The sequence below is a fragment of the Coturnix japonica genome, chromosome 1 (assembly GCF_054131305.1).
Source record: "Coturnix japonica strain WE chromosome 1, WE-NBRP24, whole genome shotgun sequence".
NCBI classification, from domain to species: Eukaryota; Metazoa; Chordata; class Aves; order Galliformes; family Phasianidae; genus Coturnix; species Coturnix japonica.
This window is the reverse complement of record NC_140663.1, coordinates 36,584,336-36,598,877: the sequence shown is the minus strand read 5'-3', so window position 1 is coordinate 36,598,877 and position 14,542 is coordinate 36,584,336. Positions and strand designations below refer to the sequence as shown.

The window sequence follows — 14,542 nt, the reverse complement described above, 5'->3', positions numbered from 1 at the left end:
TTAAATCTCTAAGCACTTATAAACATTTTAAAACAGATTATAGCTAGCAAGACCTGCAAACAAACTGTAACACTGATTTTAAAAATATTTCCTGGTTTGTCTTTACTCCCATGGGTAGATAATGAGCAAGGGCATAACTAGCACAGCAACCTTCCAGAATGTGCCCACCTACCTGTACAACAAAGGATAGAGATAGCTCTATTCACCCCCTCTTAATTTTCTCGCATGAGTAGTGATTGCATATAAATTTCAGTCTATTGAAAACAATCACAAAAACATCAACATATTTATTTTCACAGTGTAACATTACCAAGGCAAGAGTTAGTAAAAAAAACACATTTAAGACTAAGAAAGCATAAATACTGTCTAAGTCATAACTAGAATTAGACTCAGTGCCTGCATGACACTTCTTACAATAATGTTCTGTGATACAAAAGCAAAAAAGAAAGTCATTTTTCACTCTAAATGACTGCTTGTTATTTTAACTTCTGAACATTTGCTAACTTATAGTTGATTAACCTTCAAGAAAGGTAAAACTGAAATACAGGGCCTGCTCCAAAAGTAATGCCTCCTGTTTTGTTATATTGATCCACAGCTGTATATACTATACAGCTTATTGGTGTATAATGTACTGGAGACTTAATCATAGAATAGAATCATAGAATATTCTGAATTAAAAGGCATTCACAAGGATGACCAAGTCTAACTCCTGGCCCCACAGAGAGCCACCTAAAATCAAACCATGTTTCTGAAAGCATTGTCCTCTTGATCTCTGGAAGCTTGTAGCTGTGACCACTGCCCTGGGGAGCCTGTTCCAGTGTCCGCTCACCCTTTGGTGAAGAACTTTCTCCCAGTCCCCACTGTTACTTTCCTCATTTCTTCAGGCCCTGTTGCTGTTACAGAGAGCAGAGCTCAGTGCTCCCCTTCACTCCCCTCACGTGGAGCTGCAGGCTGCCATGAGGCCTCCCCTCAGCCTTCTCTGCTTTGGGCTTAACAAAACAGATGACCTCAGCTGCTCCTTATGTGTCTTGCCTTCCAGACAGGCGTCTTTCCTCATCTTAACAGACCTCCTTTAGATGATCTCCAATAGTCTTATGCCCTTCTTATCCTGGACAACATGCTTGATCACATAAAGAACGAGCATGTGATCCGAGACAGCCAGCATGGCTTCACCAGGGGAAGGTCATGCTTAACTAATCTTGTGGCCTTCTATGATGGAGTGACGGCGTTGGTGGACGAAGGGAAGGCGACCGATGTCATTTACCTGGACCTGAGCAAGGCCTTTGACATGGTCCCCCATCACATCCTCATCTCCAAATTGGAGGGAGGTGGATTTGATGGGTGGACAACTAGATGGATAAGCAATTGGTTGAAAGGCCGCAGACAGAGGGTGGTGGTCAATGGCTCTATGTCCAGGTGGAGGCCGGTAACGAGCGGCGTCCCTCAAGGGTCTGTCTTGGGACCGGTGCTCTTTAACATCTTTATTAATGACATCGATGAGGGAATGGAGTGCACCCTCAGCAAGTTTGCTGATGACACCAAGCTGAGTGGTGCAGTCGATACGGTGGAGGGAACGGATGCCATTCAGAGGGACCTTGACAGGCTGGAAAGCTGGGCTCGGGTGAACCTAATGAGGTTCAACACGGCAAAGTGCAAGGTTTTGCACTTGGGCCGGAAGAACCCCAGGCACCTTTACAGGCTGGGAGGAGTTGTCCTTGAGAGCAGCTCGGCAGAAAAAGACCTAGGGGTCCTGATAGATGAGAAACTTAACATGAGCCAGCAGTGCGCTCTGGCAGCCCGGAAAGCAAATGGGATCCTGGGCTCCATCAGGAGAGGGGTGGTCAGCAGGGATAGGGAGGTGATTGTCCCTCTCTACTCTGCTCTTGTGAGGCCCCATCTGGAGTACTGTGTCCAGGTGTGGAGCCCTCAGTACAAAAAAGATATGGAGACTTTGGAAAGGGTCCAGAGGAGGGCCACAAAGATGATCAGGGGGCTGGAGCACCTCCCCTATGAGGACAGGCTGAGGGAGTTGGGTTTGTTCAGCCTGGAGAAGAGAAGGTTGCGGGGTGACCTCATTGCAGCCTTTCAATACCTGAAGGGAACTTACTCCCAGGAAGGGAGTAAACTCTTCGAAAGGGCTGACAATAGCAGGACTAGGGGAAATGGTTTTAAGTTGAAGGAGGGAAGATTTAGGTTGGATGTTAGGGGAAAGTTCTTTACTAGAAGGGTGGTTAGGTCCTGGAACAGGCTGCCCAGTGAGGTTGTGGATGCCCCGTCCTTGGAGGTGTTCAAGACCAGGTTGGACGGGGCCCTGGGCAACCTGATCTAGTAAAGGTGTGTGTTTGGTGGCCCTGCTAGGCAGGGGGGTTGGAACTACATGATCCTTGAGGTCCCTTCCAACCCGGGTAATTCTGTGATTCTGTGATTCTTATATTGTGGTACACAAAGCTGCCCGCAGCACTAGAGGTGAGGTCACACCAGCACAGAGCAGACTGGGACAATCCCTCTGCTTGCCCAGCTGGGTACAGCTGGCTCTTCTGGCTACCAGGGCACACTGATGATTCATTCAACTTGCCATCAATCAGCACCCTAAAATCCCTTTTGGCAGGGCTGCTCTCCAGCCTCTTGTCCCCAAGTCTATACTTACATGTGGGGCAACTCTGTCCCGATTTCAGAATCTAGCATTTGCTCTTGTTGAATTTTATGTAGTTAGGATATTGTCCAGCCCTTCAATTTTATCAAAGTCTCTCTGCAAGGCCTCTCTTATCAATGGAATCAAGAACTCCTCCTTATTTAGTGCCTTCTGTGAACTTACTCATATACAATTAAATACTATATGCAGGTCATTAAAGATAACTGGCCCTAAAATGGAGCTCCCACTAGTGACTGGTCACCAGCCTCATGTAACCCTATTTACTATAACCCTTTGCACCTGAGCTGTCAGCCACAACCTAGATACATCAGAAAAACAGAAAAAACCATACACACACCCATCTTCCAGCACCCTACCCTGACAACACTATGGAAAAACATTAAACCTAAGCAGGAAGACATTTACCCTAATTTTTCCAGGCTACCTTTCAAATAGCCCACAAAGATGAACAGCAGAAGCAAATACTCTGCAGATAACAAATATCAAGGGAAACCACATCATGCTATGCCAAAATGTAAGACACTTCTCTGCAGACCATCTCCACGCTAATGGCAGTTGTTGGACTACTTACGAATACTAAAAGCTGTAGTTTTCTCAAACTGTTTCTACTTTGGTTGCTCTCAAGATGAAATCTAATACGTCTTTTAACCAGACAGTCCATATACTTGCAAATAAATCTTTGGAGGAAAGAAGCATATGCCAAAAAAATTGTAGTACAAACGGTAATTTACAGTAAAATATGAGAATAATTAGGCAGAGATTTTCTATGCCTGTGTCCAATTTGCAGAAATCACGTGATAAACAAGATGCAATAGGACGGATGTTAGCTTTTAAATGTATAAAATACATAAAATGGCTTTCTATATCTAAAAATGGATCTGAAAAAAAAATGTTTATTACAGCTGGAAACCAGGGTTCTAACCTTTATATCTTCACTATAATGAAATATCTGATGAGTGTCCAAAAATATTCTTTAAAACTAAGTTGCAGAACATGTAATCTTCCTCTTGCACATAGTACCGTACAACAGAATATTAATGTGTTGCTTATCTATCTCTAAAACTACAGCTCAGCATGTGTACTCATCAAAATCCCTGTAGTAAAAGAAAATACTGTTCAGAATAACAGCTTTGTGTCAATCTGTAGTAATGCAGCTTTTTAATTTGCAGAGCCGTGTGAATTTGAACTGATGACCTCACATTTCCAAATCAATTCTGACAAATGTAGCCAGTGTTCCTCTTTAATTTCACTTGGGATTCTGGAAAACTTCCATAATAGCATTGGGAATGTGAGCAAATATATGTGCAAACTCTTAGAGAGCAAAGGTTTTACCAGATGAAATGAAAATGCCATTTTATGCACACTGTGTGTAAGGTATTTGGGGTAGATGACTCCAGTGTCATTTGGACATATGGAACAAATCTCATAGCTACACCTCCTCACAAGAAAAAGGTCATTCAGTGAATGACAGCATGTTAGGAGAGCATTTTAGTACTCATTTCGATCTATACATATATAACTGATGTTTAAATATCTGATAATTTTAACATAAGAAACAGCTTCAGCAGGAAGGCTACACACGCTCCTAAAACATGTGCTTCATTTTAGCCATAAATTGTGTCCTTTGATCCAGTAATTGCTGTATTAGGTTCTATAGCACACACTTTGAATATAGCTCAGAAAATGATTTTCCAATTTTAAATTCTACAACGTAATATTCAGTCTTCCTGACTCTCTACTTTACAGGCCACCACCTCAGAGCCTGAATCATTTCATGGGCTATCCTATACATACAGTTAGGATTAAGGTAATTTTCCTTTACAGGTTTCTTTTTGATGACTTCATCCAAATATCCGTTTTGTTCTAGACTCAATTACACTCAATTTTATGTTCCTGCTATTGCTTAAAATCAGCTCTGACTCTGACATTACCTCTGAAATATACTTGACTTAAAGTTTTTGCTCACCACTTCCCAACACTTCTGCCTGCTGACTGGATCTTTGTCTTGTTTCCATCTGGCTCCCAAAGTTAATTAATAACCCAGTGTCTTTTTCATGCATAAATAAGCTCTGTTTTTTGTGTTGCTTTTTTATTTATTTATTTTTTTTAAAGGAGTCTTACAGTTAATATTTTGAAGGTCTTCAGATCCCAGAGACAAATGTTACAAGTGATGTCGCATTTCACAGCTCTTCAATCACTTTCCAAATTCAAATTATTATCTGTTTACCATTTATGCCAAAATGTACTCAGCTCCACATGCTGTTTTTTGTGGACCCTTCCATTACACTCCACATGTTCTTCTGTCTCATGTGTCATTTCACGTGCCATGTTCCAGAACTAACGCTACATGAGAGCTATCTATGCTTAACAAGCTTTGGCACGATGCAGTTTTTTCCTCAGCTGCATTCTTTGTGAAAGATTTTACCTTAGTTTTGATGCTGATCTCTTTGCCAGGACTCAGGTCCCCAAAATAACAAACCTTTCAGATGCTTTATCTTCATTTCTCTACTGTTACCTGAGAGCATATTATCGGTACGTTTCCCTTTTTCATGAACAGCAGTAAATTCACTCATAGAGTTTCATAGCTGGCCTCCACTTGAGTTACTTGAAAATTACTAAAAATATTAAGTGCTTCTTAAATAGCTCTCGTCAGAAATAAAACTGCTTTCTGTCTTCCTTTGCCAGCCACTCATTATAACAGACATATAGGAAAGCCACGCTTAAGTCTTTTCCAGCTGTCCTCCACATTTCCACAGTTTCAACATTTGGAGGACTTAAACAGTTACATCTTTCCACTTGGATGGATTTATTTTAGATATATTTATGTATATTTGTTCATTTTGCTCCAGTTATTCGGCAATTAGTCCGAGGGAAGGATTCTGCCAGCTGGGAGCTTCATGCCATGCCTCACTCAAAAGGAACACGGTGAAAGTCTGAAATGAGACAAGGACACCACCCAACCTTATGAGAGCCTCTCTCAATTACACAGAATCACAGAATGACCCGGGTTGGAAGGGACCTCAAGGATCATGTAGTTCCAACCCCCCTGCCTAGCAGGGCCACCAAACATACACCTTTACTAGATCAGGTTGCCCAGGGCCCCGTCCAACCTGGCCTTGAACACCTCCAAGGACGGGGCATCGACAACCTCAATGGGCAGCCTGTTTCAGGGCCTAGCACTCTCCTAGTGAAGAACTTCCCCCTAACGTCCAACCTAAATCTTCCCTCTTTTCACTTAAAACCATTTCCCCGTGTCCTGCTATTGTCAGCCCTTTTGAAGAGTTTACTCCCCTTCTGGGAGTAAGTTCCCTCCAGGTATTGAAAGGCTGCAATGAGGTCACCCCGCAACCTTCTCTTCTCTAGGCTGAACATACCCAATTCCCTCAGTCTGTCCTCATACCGAGGCAATACTATGAAGGTCCCAAAGATGTCGCAATACAGGAGCGAGGTGAGCACTACTGGTCCACATAGAGGCACGAAGGAGCAGAAACGGCTCCATGAGGGCACAGCCCTGTGGAAACGGCTGCGGAAAAGCAGCTGGTAAAGGTGGAAGAATAGAGAACAGCTCAGCAGAGTGGTGTGAGATTCTCCTTTTATTAAAGCAAAGGGAAATGACTGCAATCTGACATCGCAATAGAAAAGCGATGAGGCCAGAGAAGTCTGAGCGGGGAGGACAGAACCTGATAGCGCCTACACCGCCTGAGACACCACAGTGGGAGGCAGTAAACGCCCAGGTGTCTCCCGGTCCCTGCCCGAGCCCCAACGCCCCGCCGCGACTCACCCCACCGCCCGGCCGCGGTGCCGGAGGCCTCCGGCAGGGGGCGCCGCAGCGCCTGCAGCACAACTTCGGGCCGCGCCGCCACCAGCTGCTCCCACAGCCCGCGCGTGTAGAACTCCGTCGTGTGGGCTCGGCACAGCGGCAAAGCGCGCACGAGGAACCGCGTCAGCCGCCGCAGCCTCTCCTCCGCCTCCGCCGCCGGCAGCTGGGCAGGCAGCGAGCCGCATGTCCGCCGCATGGCCCCGAGCCACTACTGCCCGCCTGGCGTAGCAGTAGGGAGAGTCGAGTGCGGAGCGGAGGCTGCGCGTTGAGATGACGTTGTGATTGTGCGACGCTGAGGGAGCGATGGCGGCGGCGCGACGTGACGGGACCGAGCGCGGTGCTGTGGAAAGTGCAGGAGGCGCGACCCAGCGACCACGGCGGAAACGGGTGTGGAGGCCCATGGCGATGCACGGCCTGATGGGGAGCGTCCAGCAGGGTGAGCCGGGGTGAGGGCACTTGGGTCTCCGAAGACTGACGCTAATCACGCTGCCGGCTTATGGAGGTCACGCAGCTGAATGGCTTTCCTGTGGCGTTGAAGCCGTGCAGTCTCCGTAAGCCCGCTGCGTTGCTAGTATCAGTAGCATAATGTGTGCTGTGTTCGATAAAGTAGTGTGTTTGCAGTGGTGGTGAAGTTCAGGCGGTAATTCTCAATAAAGCAGCTCGGCAGAGAAGGACCTGGGGGAAATGATGGATGAGAAACTTAGCATGAGCCAGCAGTGCGCGCTGGCAGCTCGGAAGGCAAACGGGATCCTGGGCTCCATCAGGAGAGGGGTGGCCAGCAGGGACAGGGAGGTGATTCTCCTTCTTTACTCTGCTCTTGTGAGGCCCCATCTGGAGTACTGTGTCCAGGTGTGGAACCCTCAGTACAAAAAAGATGTGGAGCTGTTGGAAAGGGTCCAGAGGAGAGCGATGAAGATGATCAAGGGGCTAGAGCACCTCCCCTGTGAAGACAGGCTGAGGGAGCTGGGCTTGTTCAGCCTGGAGAAAAGAAGGTTGCGGGGTGACCTCATTGCAGCCTTTCAATACCTGAAGGGAACCTATATCCAGAAAGGGAGTAAACTCTTTGAAAGGACTGATAATACCAGGACAAGGGGAAATGGTTTTAAGTTGAAAGAGGGAAGATTTAGGTTGAATGTTAGGGGAAAGTTCTTTACTAGGAGAGTAGTGAGGTCCTGGAACAGGCTGCCCAGGGAGGTTGTGGATGCCCTGTCATTGGAGGTGTTCAAGACCAGGTTGGACAGGGCCCTGGGTAACCTGATCTAGTAATTGTGGAAGTTTGGTGGCCGTGCCAGGCAGGCGGGTTGGAACTACATGATCCTTGAGGTCCCTTCCAACCCAGGTCATTCTATGATTCTATGATTCTGTGATAAGTTACAGTGGTGCAGTGGAGATCGGGTTTCATTTTTTTTCCCTGTGAGTCTTTCAAATGTCATAATGCAAATGACTGGGATTAGTGTCCTCTTTTGGAAAGAACATGGATGTGAAGTGGTCCTGATGACAACTAAGTGGTTTGCTGCTGCTCCAGTAGAGATGGATTTGACTCCCTTTTTCCTTGTATTTACAGGACGAGGATTTGCATTTCGGAGAAAACAGAAGATTGAAAGAAAATACAGGAAATTATTGAAGAAGGAGCAGAAGATCTGTTCATCACGGGCTGATCAGTTCACAGATACTTACCCAGAGCATCTGAAGCATCTCTACCTAGCGGAAGAAGAGAGGCTTAAGAAACAGCGCAAGTCTCCAAATGATTCAGTTCTATCAGAAGAAAAGCTTAATAAGGCAGTAGAGTAAGTCGTGACAATATTTCTTTAAAAACAATGGGTTTTATGCTTGCAGAGGTACTTTAAATCTTACACCTTAATGGACTTCAAAATGATGATTTGCTTAAAAAATGCAAGTAGGCCTTCAGTGTTTTTCTGAACTGTTAGAAAATGTAAGGATACAGCTTTGTGGAGTTTCCATTAGAATCAGCTTAATGGTGTTTAGGGTTTGATTCCAGAGCGTCAGCCAATTTTTATACTATTTATAATAGAATATTAGAGTTGGAAGGGACCTTTAAAGGTCATCCAGTCCAACTCCCCTGCACTTAACAGGGACACGTACAGGTAGATCAGGTTGCTCAGAGCCTGGTCTAAGCCTGACCTTGATTGTGTCCAGCGATGGGACATCCAACACCTCTCTGGGCAACCTGTGCCTTACTACCCTAATTGTAAAAAAAATAATTCTTATGTCTAATCTTAATGTTGTCTTTTTGTCCCCATTACGGGGAGTAATGTCGATCTTTGAATTCTAAGCTCTGTGTGCATTTAAATGTTTGGGAAAAGAACACACAAGAGAGAGAGTACAGAGAGAGGCAGTCAGATCCAAGCCCTGCAGTAGGAGGAAAGTAGAGTTGTGTGTGGAATGGGCAGTTAATTTACAGAGATGTCTGATGCAAAACTGAGGCTTTTCATCAAACTAGATTATATTTTTATTATTATTTTTTAGCTTTCCGTAGCATCATTGTGATTATAAACGAAATGTGTAATTCTGTGTGAATGTGGCTGCTAATGTGTGAGGTGCAGTGACACTCTTAGGTAGGCTCCAGTGCTCTACAGGGATGTGAATGGAGCTTTGATTAGGTAATTCTGTTAAAATATGAGCATATATTGCCTCTTAAGTAGTTTTGCAGTTCAGAGATGGGGTGCCATTACTTAGTATTGCCACAAGATGGAGATAAAAGCATAACAAATATTTTTACTTTTTCCTTTCAGAAGAGCTGCATTTCATAAAATATGAGCAAATCTATGCACTTTTTGATTTTCTCCCTGAGATTTATGAGATGCTGATGGTGAATTCTCTTTTATTATGAACAATAGACTAAACAAAAACTCATTTTGTGAATGGGTGTTAAATATCTAGCAAGGGTTACGTTTTTTAAGTGTGAAATGTTCGATACCGCCCTGTTAACATAAAGGACTTACCAGAAAAAAATAACAAATAGTGCTGTTAAGCAGAGACATCAGTACATCTACTGTAAATAACATGACAATAAATACCAAACAAACGGCACTATGGAGTGATTTTGTAAAGTTTTCTTTGTGAGGGATAACTTCTTTTTGAATTGGGGAAGAAACTTAAATTCAGCTCCTAATTTCAGAATGTTATGGGTAGTCCTAACTAATCATTTTCTGGAAGAGTTTTAGAAAGGCATTGTTGCCACTAATCTTTTCTCACTTTGCCACATCAGCATGAACTCTCTGATGAGCAGTTTGCTGGCGTTTGCTTTTCGTCATATCTCTGCAGTTGTGTGCATGTGTTGGAACTGGGAGATAACGCAGCTCAAAGTTAGTGCAATAGTACAGCTTTTCAAGCTCAGAATACTTGGTATGATGGGGAGAAAAATTCTCTTTTAGGCAATCCTTAGTCTTCACATGCGCTATTCACTGAAGATCCGGCAGGTAAGATGTGCTAAGTTCCATGCAGTCCAGTCTTCAGTTCACTTGGAATGAAGAGATCTAGATTGCTTAGTTGCTAGAAGCTCATTACAATACATGATGCCAAATAGTATTACATGTAAGAGTAGTGCAATTAGGTATTCATACAGTATGGAAAGATGAGCTTTGCTCTTCTCTTATGCTATCTATAAATCTATATTTCTAATTAACCTCGCCCCATATGCAAAAAACAGTGCAAGGCTGATTTGGACTATCTGCAAACAGGCATATTTGAATTTTGTGTACTTTTCTTACAGACCAGTTATAACTGAAGGAAAGTTTAAGAAGAAAACATCCAATCAGAAGACAAAAGAAGAGTATGAGAAAATACAGGCTGAGCGTGCGAAGAAGAGAGAGGTAAATATTAAACATAGGTCATTTAGGCATAGAATAGTTTAATACTATTTCCATCTGTATTCAAATGGGACTATGGGAGAGGAGCACAGATACTGGTGATATTTCAGTCTTCTTCAGCTTGCCAGTGATGAGCAGGCATTCAGGTCTTTGGAATTATGACTCTTGGTTCTTATTCTTTGTCTTCCACTTGCTGTTAGAGGGATTTTATTATGTCACTTATTTCATCAAGAAATATTGAGACTTTCATTTCTTTGGGGGTGTTATTCTTACTAACCTTTGTACATCACAGAATCTATTTATACCATGGAAGACAAAAGTATAATCGACAAACTTTTGATGTGTTTGGATGTTCTGCAGAAACATCAGCCTTTGCAGTCATCATAGCATTGAATTTCAATTAATAAAATTGATAAGAAGAAACCTTAAGTCTGATTTGTGATGACTTGTGTAGGATACAAGAGAAGGAAGCTAATTAGCTTGACCAAACTCCTTACTAAAATTAATTAATTAAATAAATAAATAAAAGCACACCACCCCCAATTTACCCAACGTATCTTAACTATCCACATAGAGTAAGTGCCTCCATTAGTGTTTTAGTTGTATGTGTGAAGCATCCTGGACGAGTAATGTGTATACAGTTGAAAATTGAATTTCATCTTTTCCTTATCTTAGTAAAGACAGCAGTCTGTTTTGCTCTGCTGAGAGCTGGTGACTGTATAGAGGTGGAAAACTTTAAGTACTTGAGTCATTAAATAAAAAAAATAAAGCAGTACATTTGGCAGAAAGAATGTAGTACATTTCTCGGGGCAAACCTTTTTTTGTGGGATATTCTACTAAGAAAATATGGCTTTTCTCTTGAAGCTTTAGACAACATGTATTTTGATTGCATTATGTTCTGAAACAGTCCTAACTAATCTTTTAAAGTCAGTTGCCTACTGTCGGTACAGTACCTGAAGACAAGTGCTCTTACAAAAGAGAATATGTTGCTTATAGATTTTTTTCACAATCATCTGTTTTGTTTTAGGAAGCAGAAAAAAGAAAGCAACAAAAAGAAGCAGCTCAGAGGTTGTACAAGCAAAAGAAAATGGAAGCTTATAAAGTACTGAGTAGGAAGACGAAGAAAGGACAACCGAATCTAAATGCACAAATGGAGTTTCTTCTTCAGAAGATACAACAAAAGACATAAACCTATGCATAAACCTCAGTTACAGGTTTTGAGTTACCTGTGGACATTTTATTAAATGACTTTCAGTAAATAACATCTTTTTGTTTCTACTTGACTTTTTACCATTGGCACAATTTATCTTCCACAATTGGACTGATGAGATATTCATCCTGAAAGTATTCTGTTCTTAAGAGTCAGTGAGGCTTTGAAAATAAACGGTCTGTATTACTAGAAGTCTATTTGTGTAATATCCTGAATTCCAAATCATTGGGTCTTGGTACCATCTGAACACGAATGTACATTTGTTTTATAGCTCTTGACACTTCCTGCTGGTGTGACTGCTACAGTGATGCTTACTGAAGAGGAGCAAAATGAGTGGAGTAAAATGCGACATGTTTGATAATCTCATGAACTGCCAAGGCGAGAAGTATTCTGTTGGATAGGGTTTGGCACATGAAAACAAAGAACATAAATTATATTTGGATGGCTATTATTCCCTTTGAAACTTAACGAAAGTCAAAAAAACATGTTCTAAAATTAAGTATATGGTATAGACTTTGATCTTTGTGGTCCCTCCCAACTTGGGGTGTTCTGTAATTCTGTGAAATCTTAATTAATGCGGAGATTTAATTAGTGACCTTTAACATAATAGAATGAAAAGGTTTGCATCGAAAGTAATTCAGTTTTTCAGGGCATGCTCTGTAAGATTTTCAATACTTCTACAAATTGCAATGTAATTATCACATTAGAACTTGATGCCAAATGCAAAATTCTCCTTATTTAAAATGTATGAGAAATAGAAACAGTTTTGAATAGTTTGACAAGTAGTGTTAATTGAAGAATAGTTTAGGAGTTCGGGTTGGCTAAAATTCTTATTATGTCAATATCTTCAGGCTTTTTCCAAATGTCATTAAACGTTCTGCAAGGCTTGGCATCTTTTCTTTCTTGTGACTTGGATGCAAGTCATAAGAAGAGTATGGGAAGCTTTCTGAAATGAACATGTCTTTCCTTGTGGAAGACAAAGGGAAAAAGTGATGTGCTGGTATTGTTCTTCTGATAATTGCTGTAATTAAAGTCCTTACAGAAAGGCTTTGGTTGGAAGGGATCTTAAAAATTATTTAGTTCTGACCCCCCTGTTGTGGGCAGGGTTGCCATGCACTACATCAGGCTGCCCAGGCCCTCATCCATCTTGGTCTTGAACAGATACCTCCAGGGATGAGGCACTGTCAATTTTGGATTGCTCTGCACAGAAGCAATGAAGAGGAAAAAACAACTTTTTGACAGTAATACACAAGACTTTATCTTCTGAATAATACAAAAGGAATATCATTCATATAAATTCATGGTTGAAATCCATCCTTTTCCATTTGCATGTGTCTGTAACCTATACAATCTTTTAAAACACCAGCTAAGGAAATATAAAGCGTAAGTATTTAGGACTGTTACCTTAGGAAGATCTCACCTCAGTTTGCCATTAGCTTAGTCGTATGTACTGGGCACAAGTCTGTAGGGATGACATCTTTCCTGTTTATATGGGAAAGGTTTCAGGAAATGACAGGTGTTAGACTGAGAATGCATTAGTCCATGGCCATCCTGGATTACTATTACTGTTATTCTGCCTGTATACCAGTATCCTTTTAGAGATGGTGTTTATCTGTAAAGCATTTGGATTAAATTTAAATTATTTATTTGAATTTTCTATGTTGACTTTACTGTCTAAATATTGTATGTTTGATTCTTCGTGGAGGGGAGGTTAAGGGTAAAGTGAGCTATTTATTTCTTTATTTTTGAATATCTGATTTAATTTTAACGCATCTCTCAGATCAACTCAATAAAACATATTTGTTTTAGCAAATATGCATTCATAATTCACTCAAATAATTCAATGGCTTCACATCATTCCACCTTAGCAGCAAGAAGTCTCAGTAGTTGAAGAGTGGAAAAGAACAGAATTTTCTTCTGAAATCTTTTTTCACTCGTTATTCTCTGCTTAAGGATTAGAAGTAGGAGAGGATTTCAGGATAGAAACCTTGTGTTCAATGGTACTGCTTACGAAAATTAATCTTGCATCATTCTAACTTTACTTATTCCTCAGTCTTTTACTCTGTGCTCAGTAATATGTGATACAAAACAACTCATGCTTACCTCGTTTTCCTGACTGAGGACCAGAAGATGCCTCCTCCTCTATGGGAGTCTGGTCAGGTAGAGCACTTAATCAAACGTTGTTGTGGAGTCTGATCTCAGCCCTGTCATTGCTGGTTTAAAGTAGGAGAGACAATTTGTGTTCTTTCAATCACATTCTTCTCTACCTTTATTTGATTTGGAGATAAAAGGGGTTATTAATAAGCGCAGCTTACTGCAGACTCAGGTGAGAGATTTTTTTCTTCACTGGAAATTAATTCTTGATATAAGGGTTCTTAAAAGATTAAAAAATAATAAAAAAGCAGTGCTAAATTTACTAATTTGCTAACACTACATTTTGCTAATTGCCCGTGACAGCTCTGCCCAGTGTCTCAATACATCATCTGCCTGCAGTCCTGCAGCATCAAGATCCTTACATTAATTCAGCACCACAGAAAAAGAGATGCAGCAGCAGCAGCTCTGGATGACTCAAGGTCATGAAGGTGCAGTTGAGAATAGAATCTTTGCTTTCATTTACAGAGCAGCAGTGTAATAGCTGACCAATCATCTATACAAATAGATATGCAAATAGGTGATGAAAAATATTGAGAGTGTAAGGAAGGAGTGGTATGGGGAAGGAGATAAAGAGCTAGTTACTTTTTTGATCTGTTGTTTCCTAGGAAAATAGTCAAATGTGAAATATACAATTTTATGAATGTTGTAAAAGCTGCCACTTTCAACTGTGTCTTTGAAATATATGAGGAGTGGATTCAACAGGGTACTTAGACCCTTAAAGCAGTCACAAGCTATTTCTGCTTGAAAGTATGATCCACATAAGTACCAAGGAAAGGCTTCTCCTTGGACTGTTTTTCCTTCACTGCTGTGAATGTGTAGGGAAGATGTTGAAATGTGAAGAGTGGCAAAGTCCTACTACAGTCACACACTCAAGT

At 41.7% G+C, this 14,542-nt stretch overlaps 2 protein-coding genes across 11 annotated transcripts in view; one reads left to right on the top strand and one right to left on the bottom strand.

The window, feature by feature from the left end:
* Positions 1–6,669, bottom strand: part of METTL25 (methyltransferase like 25) — a 60,566-nt gene extending 53,897 nt beyond the window's left edge. For all 10 annotated transcript variants that reach the window (XR_014942802.1, XR_001553892.3, XR_014942808.1 and 7 more), the window contains exon 1: positions 6,435–6,669. Coding sequence is in view for 7 of the 10 variants with exons in the window: in XM_085537796.1 (XP_085393922.1) it covers positions 6,435–6,669 (235 nt within the window). In the remaining 3 variants the exon portion in view is untranslated. The remainder of the gene's footprint in view (positions 1–6,434) is intronic.
* An 82-nt stretch (positions 6,670–6,751) lies between these two features.
* On the top strand, positions 6,752–13,326 carry CCDC59 (coiled-coil domain containing 59). The gene is made up of 4 exons (XM_015857470.3): positions 6,752–6,909; positions 8,038–8,260; positions 10,207–10,306; positions 11,331–13,326. The coding sequence occupies exons 1-4, from the start codon at positions 6,777–6,779 to the stop codon at positions 11,490–11,492; spliced, it is 618 nt and encodes a 205-aa protein (XP_015712956.2). The 5' UTR covers positions 6,752–6,776; the 3' UTR covers positions 11,493–13,326.
* The last annotated feature ends 1,216 nt before the right edge of the window (positions 13,327–14,542 follow it).

What these genes read in the sequence shown, in the direction of transcription:
- CCDC59 (XM_015857470.3), top strand. Translation starts at nt 6,777, where the DNA reads ATGGCGGCGGCGCGACGTGACGGGACCGAGCGCGGTGCTGTGGAAAGT. An exon ending in AAGCTTAATAAGGCAGTAGA is followed by an intron (nt 8,261 to 10,206) that starts GTAAGTCGTGAC and finishes CTTTTCTTACAG; the next exon opens with ACCAGTTATAACTGAAGGAA. An exon ending in AGCGTGCGAAGAAGAGAGAG is followed by an intron (nt 10,307 to 11,330) that starts GTAAATATTAAA and finishes GTTTTGTTTTAG; the next exon opens with GAAGCAGAAAAAAGAAAGCA.